The sequence below is a fragment of the Mauremys reevesii genome, unplaced genomic scaffold, assembly GCF_016161935.1.
Source record: "Mauremys reevesii isolate NIE-2019 unplaced genomic scaffold, ASM1616193v1 Contig67, whole genome shotgun sequence".
NCBI classification, from domain to species: Eukaryota; Metazoa; Chordata; order Testudines; family Geoemydidae; genus Mauremys; species Mauremys reevesii.
Genome location: NW_024100881.1, coordinates 142,639 through 158,764, shown reverse-complemented (window position 1 = coordinate 158,764; position 16,126 = coordinate 142,639). Strand labels below are relative to the sequence as shown.

At 51.5% G+C, this 16,126-nt stretch overlaps 2 protein-coding genes across 10 annotated transcripts; one reads left to right on the top strand and one right to left on the bottom strand.

Moving 5' to 3' along the window:
* Positions 1-1,112: 1,112 nt before the first annotated feature.
* On the top strand, positions 1,113-6,165 carry LOC120394571 (oocyte zinc finger protein XlCOF19-like). 6 transcript variants are annotated; one of them, XM_039518795.1, is made up of 2 exons: positions 1,113-1,542; positions 3,293-6,165. In XM_039518795.1, exon 2 carries the CDS (start codon positions 3,364-3,366, stop codon positions 4,309-4,311), a length of 948 nt encoding a protein of 315 aa, XP_039374729.1. In that variant the 5' UTR covers positions 1,113-1,542; positions 3,293-3,363; the 3' UTR covers positions 4,312-6,165. The 6 variants fall into 6 exon arrangements, with proteins under 6 accessions (XP_039374729.1, XP_039374726.1, XP_039374725.1 ...); XM_039518792.1 differs by having other exon boundaries at positions 3,290-6,165; XM_039518791.1 differs by having other exon boundaries at positions 1,113-1,617; positions 3,290-6,165.
* A 484-nt stretch (positions 6,166-6,649) lies between these two features.
* LOC120394569 (zinc finger and SCAN domain-containing protein 21-like) lies at positions 6,650-15,523 on the bottom strand. 4 transcript variants are annotated; one of them, XR_005592343.1, is made up of 4 exons: positions 13,790-15,126; positions 12,276-12,450; positions 9,743-10,955; positions 6,650-7,077 (listed from the first exon to the last, which is right to left on the bottom strand). XR_005592343.1 is itself a non-coding variant. In XM_039518789.1 (4 exons), exons 2-4 carry the CDS (start codon positions 14,624-14,626, stop codon positions 10,072-10,074), a joined length of 1,896 nt encoding a protein of 631 aa, XP_039374723.1. In that variant the 5' UTR covers positions 14,627-14,737; positions 15,479-15,523; the 3' UTR covers positions 9,496-10,071. The 4 variants fall into 4 exon arrangements, 3 of the variants coding, with proteins under 3 accessions (XP_039374723.1, XP_039374722.1, XP_039374721.1); XM_039518789.1 differs by lacking the exon at positions 6,650-7,077 and adding an exon at positions 15,479-15,523 and having other exon boundaries at positions 9,496-10,955; positions 13,790-14,737; XM_039518788.1 differs by lacking the exon at positions 6,650-7,077 and adding an exon at positions 15,479-15,517 and having other exon boundaries at positions 9,496-10,955; positions 13,790-14,753.
* Positions 15,524-16,126: the final 603 nt, after the last annotated feature.

Sequence of the window (16,126 nt, the reverse complement as noted above, 5' to 3'; positions counted from 1 at the left end):
GTGATTATATTGTGATACTTTGACAAATAAAAATTTGCAGAATTCTAAAATATTTTGTGCAGAATTTTTAATTTTTGGTGCAGAATTCCCCAAGGAGTACAGAAATGCATCCATAAACTGAATTTGGCAAGGCTGAAGGGGAAGTAAATCAGGCTTAAGACAAACCTTGAAGATGCTGGGCTATGCCAGCTGTGGGTAAGACTCACCTTCTACTAGGTCGCAGAGCATGTTTTGAGAAGAACCCTTGGTTCTTCTGAGGGCAATCCAAAGCCCAAAGGCACCCATTAAGCATAGTGTCAACATGAGGCAGGTCAGACACTGTATAAAGAGTCACACTTAGAAAAAAATTTGCATGGAAAGTATAATTAAGTGGGTGCAGTAACTCAAAAGATGCCCACGCATACAGCGTTGAGTATCACAGTGAATGTATATAATGCATTGGGTCGAAAGGTAAAAGCAACAGAAACAAATACTGATTTTATTACTCCGACTTGTGAGACTCATAAATCATCTAGTAGAGACTCTAATGGATGGGAAAGTGATGGCCATGGCCAATGCAGAAGTAGAGAGAAATATGTGCTTTGAATGAGGCTGCAGCAGAACAAATGCAGCAGGAAAGGTTTTTAAAGCACTTATTGAATCCATACTACAAACATAGTTTTTAGCAATCCTAGCCACAGAAATGAATCAGTGCACTTCCTTAAAAGCAGCACAAGATCTGGCTCTACCAAATGCAGAAGAAAGGGCTGACAGCAACAGTAACATGAAGATACTGTTTGCAGCTGCTAAATGTTTGTTTGTGTTTTTTTTTTAAACAGAAAAGCATTTTGCCCTGAAGTACATGGGAGTTTTAGGGCTGAGCCCAAACCTGAAAAAATAATGCCATGTGACCTGTACTTTTTCTTACAGGGTGCAGATTTCAGAGTGGTAGCTGTGTTAGTCTGTATCAGAAAAACAACAAGGAGTCCTTGTGGACCCTAGAGACTAACAAATTTATCTGGGCAGTGATTGCCCTGACTTCAGCACCAGCAAGTAGGCCAGTAAGCAAGCGGAGTACAAGGCTGCTGCTTTATCTCACAGCTGGTGTAGGAGTGCTTGAGTGAAAGGCTGGGTCAAAACCAGGCCCCCCCTAAGGGTGCTTCAGAGGGTGACGTCACTGAATTTATGATTCTGTAGGTTTTACCTTCCTTCTGTTTCCATTACTCACGTGACCGGGAATGAGATTTTACTGTCTTCCGCTCCCACAGTCCCCTCTCCTAGTCCCTGCTCCGGGATCCCCGCTGAGTGCCGCGCGCCTCCCGAAGGGGGCAGGGAGAACAGGTCTCTCCCTCCACCTTTACCCTCCCTGCACAGACACCGGCTCAGCCCCGAGGCAGCAGTGGGCAGCTACAAGGGGGGAGCTCAGGGGTGGGATAAAGCAGCCCCCCCTCCCTTGACTGACAGCGATCGCGGCCAGTCCCTGTCACGCAGAGGTGGGATGAGCCCTGCGCTGGATGGAGGCTGCAGTTTGCAAGCAGGAAGCACGTGTGCGCTGATTAGTAGGTGTGTTGTGGGAAACCGCTGCTGTGCTGCCGGGTACTGCAGGCGAACCCGTCTCAATATCTTTGGGACATGTGGGTGAGTGAGTTGGGGTGGCTGGGGTTACAGGTGGAGGTGGGGAAATGTGCCAGGGAGAGGCCTGTCTATTGGGGAGTTTATGGGGACGGGATTACAGGTTGGGGGTGCAGGGAGGGATCTGTCGGGAGGGGGGGTTAGGGATGTGGTGGATGTGCAGGGAGGGAGCTGTCTGTGGGGGGGGGCTTAGGGAGGTGGGGTTACAGCTGGGGGATGTGCAGGGAGGGATATTTCTGTTGGGGGGGCTTAGGGAGATGGGGGGATGTGCAGGGAGCGGCCTGTCTATTGGGGTATTTAGGGGGCTACACAGGTCGGTCGGGGGGATGTGCCCATGATCTCCCAGCAAACTCCCACATTTTCTCACAGGGCCATGTCCTCAGCTCACTGAAAATAATGAGAGAGGACACAAGATGGCCTCCCTCAAGCTGGCCATTTCCCTATAGCTTTTGCACATGGAAGTGAGGTTGCCCCTAGTGGACATGGAGACTGAAGCCAGACTGTTCTCAGGGAAGATGGCTGCCTCTGTTCGGAGGCTGAACTGGAAGCCATTAGGTGACAGGGGAATACAGGGAACAGAAGGGAGGCTGAAGATGTGCAAGTAGATATGAGGGACAGGAGGGATGAATGGGGGTACAGGGAGAGAGACAGGGATGTAGGGTATATGGGGTGCAGAAGGAGATGGAGGAAGGTGGGGCAGGAGAATGAGGTGCAGGAGGAAACTGAAGAGAGGCAAGGGAGGGCTTGGGAACATCTTTCAAGTGCAAGGGAAAATGTGAGGGGTAAGATGCTATAAAGTGATAGGGAGGGAAACTGGGGACAGGAGTGTTGGAGGCAGAGGGGGATAATGTGAGTGGGAAGAGGAGACTTGGTGGGGTTGATAAGGAGGTGTTGACGGGAGATAAATAGGTCAGGGATAAGGGAGGAGAGTGGAGAGGCATTGGCCAGCGGCTCCACCATTCTAGGGGTTAAGGGGTTAGGTGGAGTCCCCCTTGGAGCCCTCAGTGGTGAGGCTGCATTCTGATTGTGTGCTTCACTTTCAATTTTGACCCTGAAATGATCTCACACACAGTGGGGCCAGGCAGCTCCCGCTAAAGAATGCAAAACCAGAATGCAGTTCAGAACCTCACACGGGCTTACAGATCATTAGAGGTTTTTCTTTTTTTTTTTTTTAAACTTATGATTTTTGGGGGGGAGGTCAGACTCATGACCAAAGTGGGGATTTCCAGAAGAATTAATGTGCTGACCAAATGTACTGGTGGCAGGTGAGCGAAGTAGGGAACAAGTGGGGAGAGTGCACACGTGTGCCAGAAATGAGGGAGAGGGAGAGAGGTGAGGGGATTTCTGCATGAGAGAAGAGACAAAGGGACATGAGCCAAGAAAAGAAGGGAACTGGGAGGAAAGGAAGAGATTTCCGGCCTGACACAGTTGAGAGCCGAGCGGGAGCTGAACCCCTCACAGTTGTGAGAAAATTATGAAGACGGGAAGAAGGTGATCAGATTTTGGGGCTATGGATTGTGCCTCTCTGTAGCTCCTCTTGGTCTCCATTTTTTTCCTGGGTGAGTGTGGGGCTCTTTCTGGACGTATCTCCAGTTATCATGGATGTGAGCCTGCCAGGGCACATCCTCTGCTGGAAATGTGAGAGATTAAATCATCCCTGGATTCTCTTTCCACTCAGCAGGTGCCAGGATCCTGAGCAAAGCCGAGATACAGCTTCATGAGGAAGGGCCTGAAAACCTGGAGCCTCCTGACATGTTACAAGGGGGATCAGGAGAGACTGCTTGCCAGAGTCCTGAGCAGGAAGAAGCCTGCGAGAAGCAGAAGAGGAACCAAGTCAGGAATGGGTCAGACCCCTTAGGGGAGTGTGAGAACAGATTCAGACTTCCGCAACCACTTTCACAGGGCAGACCTGGGACCATGGGAGATCTTAATAGCCAAGAGAAACCCCATAAATGTATAGACTGTAAGGAAAGCTTCCATGAAAAGCAGGAACTCTTGGCCCATGGGAGAGTCCACAGGAGGGAAAGATCCCATCCCTGCGCTGAATGTGGGGAGAGGTTCAAGCATCGGTCAGAGCTTTCTAAACACCAAAGATCCCACACCGGGGAAAGCCCCCATTCCTGTGGGGAATGCGGGAAGAGCTTCCGGCATCTGGCCACACTTGCTGCGCATCGCCAAATCCACATGGGGGAGAGACACCATCCCTGTGGTGAGTGTGGGAAGAGGTTCAGCTGCCCCTCAGATCTCAGCGATCACCAGAGGTTGCATGCTGCCGAGAGGCGCTATTCCTGCCCTGAATGCAGGAAAGGATTCAATCACCCCTGCGAACTGAGCAGGCACCTGCGAATGCACACGGGTGAGCGCCCCTTCACCTGCCCTGAGTGTGGGAAGGGGTTCAGCCAGAGCTCAGATCTCAACAAACACCTGCGGGTACACACGGGCGAGCGGCCCTTTCCCTGTGCTGAGTGCGGGAAAAGGTTCAGCAATAGGTCGGATCTGAACAAGCACCTGCGGGTGCACACGGGCGAGCGGCCCTATCCCTGCACTGAGTGTGGGAGGAGCTTTAGCCAGGTCTCCGCACTCACCCTACACCAGAGAACCCACACTGGAGAAAGACCCTACGTCTGCGACGTGTGTGAAAAAGGGTACACGCACCCATCAAACCTCATTAAACACAAGAAAATCCACATGGGGGAGTGACCCTGGGGAAGGCTTTGGGGAGAGAGCGCCTCTGATGTGCTGCCAGAGAATCAGCAGCATCACGATGGCAGATCCCAAGGGACAGAGCCTCCTTGCAGATCAAGTGCCACCCAGACTGATTTCTAGCTAGAGCCTACCAGAGAATTCAGCTAGACAAGTGAGACCTTGCCAGATATGGACTTTGCTCCAGATGTATGTGTATAATAATGTGGAACTGAGGAACAGGAACCACTACTACAGAGTTTGAGAGACATCGACCCTTGCCCCTGACTCCCACCATCCCCTCCCAGAACCAGGGGTTTAAACCACCACTGGGAAATGAGGAAGGGCTTTCTCTGAAGAGTTGTCCAGTGCCAGAAATCCCCCAGCAGCAATTAGTCCCTTACTTGTGTTTTACCAGTCAGGGGTAGCTTGTCTCTTCTCTGCATCTGTGTGAACTCATTTTGTTCCCTGCTCTGGCTTCCTCTGTGGCTGGGATGGAGCCTACTTAGGGCTCTCTGCCTTTGGGTAAGGGAGGTTTCTTTAGGTGTTTGGGATTCCCCTGGGACTTGCTAGGGCTGTGAGCAGGAGGAGGTAGAGAAAGGGTTTGTCCCATGGGTTGAGGAGGCCCCAGCATCCACCTGAGAGATGGCTACAGAACCTTGCACAACAGAGTCAGTTAAAAATCTTTAGATTCCAGACCTGATTGTCCTCTTACAGCAGTTTTACACTGTCACTCTCTTGACTTCAGTGGACTTACTCCTGACTTACACCAGTGGGAGTCAGAGGAGGACCAGGACCAGCCTCCCCTGGAAGCTGAGAATAGATTTTATTCCTGTCGGGATTCTCAGAATCCCCTGCCTAAGTGATTTGAGGTATAGATGTGGCCTTTGGGTAGGATCAGACTGTTGGTGTCTGAGGACTGTTTGGAACTTCCCAGCAGATTTAGGATCTCTCCTTGGTGGAGTCGCTCCTCCCATAGACTCTTCTCATGGCAGCTATTTAGTAGTTCTGCGTGGTATTTTAATCCTACACTTCTAGGATTGTGGACCATATTTCTGCAAAGGAAGCAATGCTGTAACTTGCATGGGAGGTGCTTTCAGGATTCCTGCAGCTCATTGGCCCAGACAGAAAAGCTACCTCATTCCTTTGGCCTTTATTTTATTTTCAGAGCATATTTTTTGGCAATTCATGTTGTGCTGAACATGACCACAATCCCTTCTCTTACTGCACCCTCTCCCCAAATGCTTGATCCTGAACCAGTTACAGCCTGTGTTTTAATGTGGGTTTGATTATTTGGTATTAGGCCCAGTGCTTCCTTCCCGGATTCATTTAAAACTTTTACAAATTTTTCAGTTAACAGAAAAATTAATTACAATCTAAGATTAGGAGAGACCCTGAATTTTCCCACTTTCAGTGACTTGAAATGTTTGCAAACTCTGGCTTTATTGGAACCAGCCTAGGAAAAAGTTGTTCAGGATTCAAAATAAATGATGTTTCCTCAGCTCCAATCCTCTCCTTGTATGTTTTCATCTACTGATTTCTTGTGGTGTTGGCACTCAAATGCAGATCCCGTGGAAAAGGGTCTGTCTACACAGCGTCAGGAGCACTAAGTAACAAGATGATGGGTTACATGCCTCACAGTAGCTTTGGGCTATGTCTACACTACACACCTTTTGGTGATACAGCTGTGCTGCTCCAGCCATACTGTTAAAAGGTGCACAGTGTAGTCGCTCTCCCGCCAACAAAGCACTATTCATTTTCACTGGTAAAACTTTGGGGGGGGGGGGGGTGTTCCACTTCCCGAACAACAAAAGTTTTACTGATGAAAGTCCAGTCTAGACAAAGCCTTGGAGAAGAAGTTAGGAAAATAAGCAGCATCTATAGGGGCTTTGGTGGTTGCTTTTACTCCATAATGACCATTGAGAAGCAGAGGTCAAGCACGCCCTGCAGGTTAATGACTTACCCAGTCTCATAAATATTCCTGTATTCATCCATATAGCATGGGAATAGTGCAAGTCACAACACCCAGGCAAAGGAAGCTGCAACAGAGTGTGAATGACACAGTTCTTTAAGACCAGAAAGGACTTTTATGATCACCTAGTCTGACCTCTTCCATAACACAGGCTATAGCATTCACCCAGTGAATTCCTCCATCAAGCCTGGTTAAAATGTGTCTTTCAGAAAGACATCCAATCTTGATTTATCAGAGGGTAGCCATGTTAGTCTGTATCCTCAAAAACAACAAGGAGTCTGGTGGCACCTTAAAGACTAACAGATTTATTTGGGCATAAGCTTTTGGGGGTAAAACACCACTTCTTCAGATGCATGGAGTGAAAATTACAAATGCAGGCATTATATAATGACACATGAAGGGAAGGGAGTTACCTCACAAGTAGAGAACCAGTGCTGACAGGGCCAATTCGATCGGGGTGATCATAATGGTCCCTTCTGACCTTGAAGTCTATGATTAAGGGACAGTTCTGTAGGTAAGACAAGTGACTAGGGAAGGAGTTAAGTACACAGTGCTAATGACTGAACTGACACGGAGTGCTGTTAAATTCATAATCAGGTGAATAGGAAATCATAAATAAATCAGAACAGCAGCAAACGAGGTATGTCAGTGAGTTAAATACTGAGGGTCCATTCCGGCACTGAACTCCAAAGGAGCCTGTTCACATGGAGCTCTTTCTCAGGATCAGGGTGTATGTAGTGTGATCAAAACCTCCCATAAGTACAACTGAATTGGTAGTTGTGATCAAAGGCAGCTGAGCAACAAGACAGCTTCTGAAATGGGAGTAAATAGAAGTGATATCAGAGTAGTGATCAGGGCAGGAGCAGAAGACAAAGGTGGGAGATGAATAAATAGCTGGCTATTCAAGGAAGGTGCCCAATTAATTAAATAGTAAGCAGTAAATGCATCATCAGTGGTGTTAGTTGAGCCAAGGGAGCAGGAAGTCAGCCAGGTGAAGGGGATTTAATGCACCATGGCAGACGTTGGACATATTTACTGGGTGCAGCTGGAGAGGGACAAAAGGACTGGGATGCAGCTAGGGCCAGTGAGGCACAGCAGGGAAGACAGCAGTGACACAGCTGGTCAGTGGTGGGCGCAGAGGGGCTAGATTGCCTGTCACAGAGGCATGGTCCCTGGTGCCTCCTACTGAGGATATGTCTACACTACGGGATTATTCTGATTTTACATAAACCAGTTTTGTAAAACAGATTGTATAAAGTCGAGTGCACGCGGCCACACTAAGCACATTAATTTGGCGGTGTGCATCCATGTACCGAGGCTAACGTCGATTTCCGGAGTGTTGCACTGTGGGTAGCTTTCCCATAGTTCCCGCAGTCTCCCCTGCCCATTGGAATTCTGGGTTGAGATCCCAATGGAAAAACAGTGTCGCGGGTGATTCTGGGTAAATGTCATCACTCAATCCTTCCTCTGGGAAAGCAATAGCAGACAATCATTTCGTGGATTGCCTTTTTACCTGGATTGCCCTGGCAGACGCCATAGCATGGCAATCATGGAGCCCGTTTTGCCTTTTGTCACTGTATGTGTACTGGATGCTGCTGACAGACGCGGTACTGCACTGCTACACAGCAGCATTCATTTGCCTTTGCAAGGTAGCAGAGACAGTTACCAGTCATATTGCACCGTCTGCCGTGCCATTGTAAATTGGTGATGAGATGACGGTTATCAGTTGTTCTGTACCGTCTGCTGCTATCATGGGTGCTCCTGGCTGGCCTCGCTGAGATCGGCCGGGGGGCGCATAGGCAAAAATGGGAATGACTCCCCGGGTCATTCCCTTCCTATGTTTTGTCTAAAAACAGTCAGTCCTGCCTAGAATATGGGGCAAGTGTACTAGAGAACCAGAGAGCACAGCTGCTCCATGTCAGAGCCCCAGAGATCCCGCAGATATGATGAGCTGCATGCCATTCTAGGGGGTGCACCTGCAACAACCCCACCTGTTGCTTCCCTCCTCCCCCAACCGTCCTGGGCTACCGTGGCAGTGTCCCCCTATTTGTGTAATGAAGTAATAAAGAATGCAGGAATAAGAAACACTGAGTTTTTAGTGAGATAAAATGAGGGGGAGGCAGCCTCCAGCTGCTATGATAGTCCAGGCAGGACATTAAAGGTGGGGGTGGGGAGAGGAGCCCAGCCCCAGCTGCTATGATAGTCCAGGCAGTACAGAATCTTTTCTTTAGACATGAAAGGGGGGGCTGATGGAGCTCAGTTACCAGCCGTTCTATACCATCTGCTGGGAATGACCAGGAGTCATTCCTATTTTTACCCAGGCGCCCCCGGCCAACCTCACCGAGGCCAGCCAGGAGCACTCACAGGATGATGACGAGGACGGCTATCAGTCCTTCTGTACTGTACCATCTGCCACCAGGGAGGGGAGGGGAGAGGATGCTGCATTTTAGCGCTGCAGCACCCCGTCTACCAGCAGCATGCAATAGACATAGGGTGACATTGAAAAAAGGCGAGAAATGATTTTTTTCCCTTTTCGGGGGGCGGGGGGGAAGGGTGTAAATTGATGACATACACCCTGAAACACCCAGGAAAATGTTTTTGACACTTCAGGCATTTGGAGCCCAGCCAAGAATGCAAATGCTTTCCGGAGATTGCAGGGACTGTGGGATAGCTGGAGTCCTCAGTACCCCCTCCCTCCCTCCCTGAGCATCCATTTGATTCTTTGGCTTTCCATTACGCTTCTCACGCAGCACTGTGCTGAATCCCTGCTGTGGCCTCTGTCTATCATAGCCTGGAGATTTTTTCAAATGCTGTGTCATTTTGTCTTCTGTAACGGAGCTCTGATAGAACAGATTTGTCTCCCCATTCAGCGATCAGCTCCAGTATCTCCCGTACGGTCCATGCTGGAGCTCTTTTTGGATTTGGGACTGCATTGCCACCCGTGCTGATCAGAGCTCCACGCTGAGCAAACAGGAAATGAAATTCAAAACTTCGCGGGGCTTTTCCTGTCTACCTGGCCAGTGCATCCGAGTTTAGATTGCTTTCCAGAGCGGTTATAGTGGTGCACTGTGGGATACCGCCTGGAGGCCAATACTGTCGATTTGCAGCCACACTAACCCTAATCTGACATGGCAATACTGATTTCAACGCTACTCCCCTCGTCAGGGAGGAGTACCGAAATCGGTTTAAAGAGCCCTTTATATCGATATAAAGGGCCTCATTGTGTGGATGGGTGCAGGGTTAAATCAGTTTAACGCTGCTAAATTCGGTTTAAACGCATAGTGTAGACCAGGCCTGAGTTACAAATCAGGCATTGCAGGGGCCAGGCAGTGAGAGGTGCTGCTAGCAGAGTGCTGTTGGGAAGCAGGACCATTTCTCCTGTGGAGTTGATAGATCTCAGATGTTGGGTCCTTGGAAAACAAAAATCCTTTCTCCTCTGGCTGGCCTGCTTTGCTTATGGATACTACAAATACACACCTGCCCCAGAGCAGCAGAAAGGAAACCAGGGCTCTCCTATCACCTTACCGCCTTTCTGCAGCACTTCAACATATGGAGAGAGATATACAAGAGCTAGGTGCTATTAGTAAAAGCAGGTAAGAACAGAATATCTTCTGGAGGTTTCAGGCACTGGGACTCCACTTAAGCCTCCCTCATTCTCCTGTAGGATGTGAGGGGGTGATGGCATAAGGGAGGGTGGAGGGCTGACTTCCCTCAGGCTGTGTAGTAGTGGCTCATGTTCTGCTCCAATCACATATACAGGCTAACGGGAGGGGAGCTCTTGCTTAGTCTATAGTCTAAACATGGTCTCACTTGTTTCTGGCTGCGGCTCTGGCGTGGATTCTCTGGTGACGGGCCAGAGAGGATTTGTTACTGAAGCTCTTCCCGCACTCAGGGCATGGGAAGGGCCGCTCGCCCGTGTGGGAGCGCTCGTGCACAGTGAGATCAGCGAGGTATTTGAAGCTCTTCCCACACTCAGTGCATGGGTAAGGCCGCTCCTCGGTGTGGCTTCTTTGGTGTTTAGTCAGGTTGGAGAGCTGGCTGAAGCGCTTCCCGCACTCGGCGCAGGGGTAGGGCCGCTCACCTGTGTGGGAGCGCTGGTGCTTATTCAAGTCTGAGGGGTGAGTGAAGGTTTTCCCGCACTCAGCACAGGAGTAAGGTCTCTCCCCTGTGTGCAGTCTCTGGTGAGTGGTCAGTGTGGAGAGGTGGCCAAAGCGTTTCCCACACTCTGCACAGAAATAGGGTTTCTCTCCTGTGTGGGTTCTCTGGTGTGTTTTGAGATGAGCTAGGCGGTTGAAGCTCTTCCCACATTCAGCACAAGGATGGGGCCTCTCACTCCTGTGGACTTTTCCATGCTCTGTAAGCTTCTGCTTGTCCCCGAACCTTTCCCCACAGTCTCTACCTCTGTGGGGTTTCTCTGTCCTGAGAAAATTGCTTTGACAGTGATAGTCTCCTATGGTCCGTGGTCTCCCCGGTGCAGGGAGCTGGGTTAGTCTCCTAAATCTGCTCTCACGTTCCCCTGAGGGATCTGTCTCATGTGCTGGGCTCCTCTTCTGCCTCTTGCAGGCTTCTCCCTGCTCACATTTGTGGGTAACACTCTCCCCTGATCCCCTTTCTGGTACGCTGGGCAGCAGCAGGTTTTCAGGGCCTTCGTCACAAGGCTGCTCCTCAGTTCTGCTCAGGATCCCAGCACCTGGATGGAAAGAAGAATCCATTTCATGTGCTGCTGTTGTAAAGGAAAGTCACTCATCTCATGGCCATGACCGTGGCAACCTCACATCCTCCCCACTGGAGATACCCCAAGAGAATCCCAAGTCAGCCACACAGAAATAGGGCTGAAGGGAGCTGTGGAGGGGGAAAAGTCAGAAAGGCCCACATCCCATTCTTCATTCCCTTCCTTTTTCCCCTCAGACCCCACCAGAAGGTTTTTATAGCCTCCTCCTCCCCCCATTCAGCCCCCATCACCTTGCTAAGACCCATACCAGCCACTCAATACAGGCTTCTTTGCCAGCAGCCTCCCTTCTCTCACTCCTGCCCTCTCGGCTCACCTCCTTTACCTTCACTCTGTGCCTCTCCTGTGCTTGTCTCTTTACCTCTTCTCCTACCTGAATATCCCCTTAAATCTTTCTGTCCCCTTCCCTTTTAGCCGGCTCTCTGCTCCTGGCTTCTCTCACTCTCTTCAGCTCGCCTCAAGTAGTCTGTTTCTCTGCAGATCAGTCCCCACAGAAGCAGGACTAGCTAATCTATTTGGTACACCCCTCCATTCCAGGCAACTGCTTTTCCTGCTCTTCCTAAGGTGATCAGAGGGTGACAATCATGCTCGGCGTTTTACAGAAATCCACTTAAAGGATTAGCTATCCTGTGTACGTGCCCTTTTGCTAAACCGTGTCAGAATCCACTGCCAAACCTGCTGCTGCCCAGGACAGTTTCTTCCTCTCAGGATTTCTCAGCCTATTTGCACCATAATGCCCCGTGCTGGGGCTCATTCTCCAAGCTTTATTTTTACTATAGCATACACTACACCAGCACATGCAGATATTCTTGTCCCTGAGTTTGGCAGTGAATTCAGAGGGCTCCTGCATTCCCACTGCTACAGCTCCCAGAATGCCAGGAAGGACACAGAGGACAGTTCAACATCGTGGGAGCGGGTGGCAAGGACTAGGGTCTGCACAGGTGTTCCTTTCATGGCCAACCCCACCTCACTCACTGCTAAGGCACTGGAGCTTTCCTGGCCCAGGGATGATGAACTGTGACCCACAATACCTACCCCAAATTCCCTTAATGAGCACCTACTGCCACTATGCAGCCCCCTCTCTTTTTCAGGCATCACTCTTGCTTACCTGTAGATGGAAGGCTCTGTACATCATTACAGTTCTCCAAAGCCACTGAGTTACCCTCCACGGACCCTCTGACTTAGAGGTTCCCTTGTTACTATCATCTGTGCCCCCTTCCCTTGCCCCCCACCCCCCTTGGTGAGAAGAACACCCCTTATTCCCTGTACGTGGCTCATTACCAGTTTCCTGTAGTGCTTGATTCTTCTCGGCACAGGGCAACTTGGACTTGTCTTGTCCAACCTCCTCTGGGGAGACGCACTTGTGACTGGGCTGCAGTTGCTCCAGCTGGGAGTTCTGAGATTCCCATAATGCTTCAGGGGTCTCCATTTCCTCAACCTTTACGTGCACTGTGACCTAGGAATGAACCCCATACAGGCACATCACTTTGAAGCCAGGGCCTGAGAATCACGGGGAAGAGCTGTACTGTATCTAAAAGGCCATGCTGGCAAAGCAATGCCCAGAGGCTCCTAGCCCCTAACAGGGTCAAGGGGACTTGGAGGACCTGCCTCACTAAAGTACAGACTTATCCCTCTGATGAGCTGAAGGGGAAGCCACAGAGGTTAATTTATTGGAGCTATGTCCTGTCCCAGCCAGTCATGGCCAGCATTGCAACTGCAGCCTTGTAAAGGACTGAGCAGGACATTATAGGCATCAGGCACTCCACTGTCAATGTGCCTGGAGGGCTTCCAAAGCATTCAAATTGGCAGGGTCCCACCTTGCCCCCTTGACTGCTGTCTGAATCACCCATCCTGTGGATCTGGCCACCCTGCAGTAGGGGCTTGTAGATCCGCAAAAAGAACAGGAGTACTTGTGGCACCTTAGAGACTAACAAATTTATTTGAGCATAATTTGTTAGTCTCTAAGGTGCCACAAGTACTCCTGTTCTTTTTGAGGATACAGACTAACACGGCTGCTACTCTGAATCTTGTAGATCACATCTTGTTAGTCTTTAAGGTGCCAGTACTCCTGTTTTTTTTAATCTACATTTCAGGCTTTGTTACCAACTAGAACACCACAAGCTTTTCTTCTCAGCCTTGCATACCCACACATGTTTCCTGGGCATTCAGGCAGAGTCCTACCCTCACTTTGAAAATCCCAGGGCATCCAGCTCTCACTAGAGCTCCCAGGTGCACGTGGATGCATATTTATACCCACTCAGGCTTTTAATAATGTTGCTCTTATTGAGTAAAAATGGCTTCTTCCTTGCCCCCTTTCCACAGCTGCAACATCCAAAATAACCCACTGACCAGCATGTTCAAATACAGTAACCAATTCTCCCTCTCACCTTCCCCAATCTGACTGGGGCTTCACTACTGATCCAAGCCTTGGTGAGGCACTGAGTGCACTGTAACAGCAGCCACAGTTGCTCACAATGGGCCTGCTGAGAGGTACTGAGTGAAGGGGACAGGTGGGAGATGGCAACATTTACAAAGAGAGAACACCAGGATCTGCAGAGCAGAGCGTCACAGAGCAGGGAGCTCTGGAAATCTCTGCAACTGGGGACCCAGCTGAGTCCTGCGTCCTGGACAGCCCAGACCCCAGTGCTGAGAGCAGGATTACACAGAACAAGCCCAACTCACGTCCCGCCTTGAGAATTCCCTGTGTTCATTCAGCACCCAAACCTGCCCCGTCAAATTCCTTGCAGAGCCCAAAGGAGGCAGCCCCCTGGACATTCCCCTGAACCTGCTCTCACCTGCTGCTCCCACACTCCAGCCTCTCGCTGTCCCAGCTGGAAATCCTCTGCCAGGGAAACAGCCTGGGCGCAAGTTTCCGGGTGACGTACCCAGATCCAGCTCTGGATTTCCTCAGGCAGGATGGTCAGGAACTGCTCCAGGATCAGCAGCTCCATGATCTGCTCCTTGGTGCGGATCTCCGGCTTCAGCCATCGATGGGAGAGTTCCCGCAGGCGGCTGCAGACCTCCTGGGGCCCTTTGGCCTCCTGGTAGCGGAACTGCCTGAAGTGAAGGCGCTGCATCTCCGTGCTGATGTTGCAGCCTCGCAGGATGGCTGTCTTCACCTTCCTGTAGTCTTGGGCGTCTCTGGCATTCAGGCTGCTAATGGCCTGTTGGGCTTTTCCAGTGAGAGATGGCAGGAGTCGGGTCACCCACTCTCTTCTGGGCCAGTGGCAGGCTTCAGCCACTCGCTCGAAGGAAGCTAGATAGACCTCAATGTCATCCTCTGGTGTGAGCTCAGGCAGTTCTGGGTTTCCCCAGGCCCAGGCTGATGCCGGTACAGCCTCAGGAGAGGTCCAGGGGGCTCGCAGCATGTCCTGATTTTGATTTTCCCAATGCTGGGGGATCTTCTCCTGTTGCTCAGAGCTGGATTTTTGTCGTCCTGTCTGGGACAATGGGGGACATGCTGAGATGGGTGGCATCACAGCAGCGTCTTTCCCTTCTCTCTCCGATTCCTTCCCTGGTTTGGGCCCTGCTGGATTTTCTGTTTCCACTTTGACATGCGTTAGCAACACTTGTTGTAGTGGACCCTGGATCTGCAGCCCCAGGGGCTTCCGACCATGGTGCTTTGCAGCCATTTTGTGTCTTGTGAAAACAGCCTTATCCCAGCTGAGGTAAGTGCTTTAGTTTTCAAACCTGCATCTCTCCCTTGTTCCTGCTGGAATGGTCCAGGCTCCTGCAGCAAAACACTGACTAGGGATTTCACTGTGTAACAAGGACCCCAGTAAACAGAAGGGAAAAGAGACACCCAGGCCTGATTCACCCAAACAGCCTGGTCCCCTTCAGCACAGACTAGTCCCCTGCTGACCCCTAATCCGGTACTGATAACTAAGCACTCAAAATTCACAAGTTTAGCTTTATCACCATAAGATTTACAATGATAAATGTTGGGTTCTGTTTTGCACCCTGTAGGATTCAGGTTTCCAAGCTTTTCTCTGCAGCCTTGAGAGCTAGGAACTTACTACTTCATTTTAACCAATGCAGGGACTGAGCTGAAGCTCTAAGAACATCATCACATATCCAGGGTCTTGTGACAAGCTCCTGAGAACTGGCAATAATGGTCATTTCAGCTCCCTGCCCCGCTCCCAGCACAGGAAGGCCCCTCCCTGAGTCCCTAACCCCCATCCAGCCTGACCCATATCCCCAGCTCCCTGCCCCCCAGCACAGCCACACCCTCCCCCCCCGCCCATATCCCCAGGTCCCTGCCCCCCCCCAGCACAGCCAGACCCCTCCCCCAGTCCCTGCCCCTCAGCACAGCCAGATCCCATATCCCCAGGTCCCTGCCCCCTGCAGCTCCCTGCCCCCAGCACAGCCAGACACCTCCCCGCCCATATCCCCAGCTCCCTGCCCCCAGCGCAGACGGGCCCCTCCTCACCCCACTGCCCAGCCCCCACCCAGGAACCCCCGGTCCCGGCCGTCCCCCGCCTCACCTCGCCGCCCCGCCCGGACGCAGGGGGAGGCCGGGCCGGTTCCCCAGACAAAGAGCTTCCGCCCCGGCCAGCGCAGGGTTAATCCCCAGCGCGAGGATTGGCCGCGATCGCTGTCAGTCACTCACAGCCCGGCCCCGGCCCCTGCTCGGCGACTCGGGGGCTCAGTCCCTAGAGCCGGGCAGGGGGCAACGGGCCAGAGCTGCCCCCCCCATCCGGGGCTGCCCCTCTGCAGCGGGCTGGGGCTGGGGCTCCCGGGCAGGGGCTGCCCGCAGAGAGCGGAGACCCCCGCCCAGGGCCAGCTCCCTTCCAGGATCACCAGTCAAGGGATCCAGAGGGGCCACTTCCCCCCAGCATCTTCCTCGGGCTGCCCTCCCCCTGCCAGACACCCTGCCCCGCACACCCCTTAGTTCTCAGGAACCTGCCGGTGTGAACCCATCTCAGGCCCTCTAGCCTCTCGAGCCCCTTCCTCAGCTCCCCTGAGTCCTCACACGCTCCTCACTGGGATGAGACACACTGAACAAAAGCAACAGGGTAAAAATCCACCCCCATCGGGGAGGGTATGTGGGGCAGGGGGGGCAGAACAGGGCCTTGGTCTTCTGAGTAGCTGAAGTTATAGGCCAGGTGGGTGGGATGTATAGGAGGCTCATA

What these genes read in the sequence shown, in the direction of transcription:
- LOC120394571 (XM_039518795.1), top strand. Translation starts at nt 3,364, where the DNA reads ATGTTACAAGGGGGATCAGGAGAGACTGCTTGCCAGAGTCCTGAGCAG.
- LOC120394569 (XM_039518789.1), bottom strand. Translation starts at nt 14,626, where the DNA reads ATGGCTGCAAAGCACCATGGTCGGAAGCCCCTGGGGCTGCAGATCCAG. An exon ending in CTGGAGTGTGGGAGCAGCAG is followed by an intron (nt 12,451 to 13,789) that starts GTGAGAGCAGGT and finishes GTTCATTCCTAG; the next exon opens with GTCACAGTGCACGTAAAGGT. An exon ending in TCAAGCACTACAGGAAACTG is followed by an intron (nt 10,956 to 12,275) that starts GTAATGAGCCAC and finishes CTTTCCATCCAG; the next exon opens with GTGCTGGGATCCTGAGCAGA.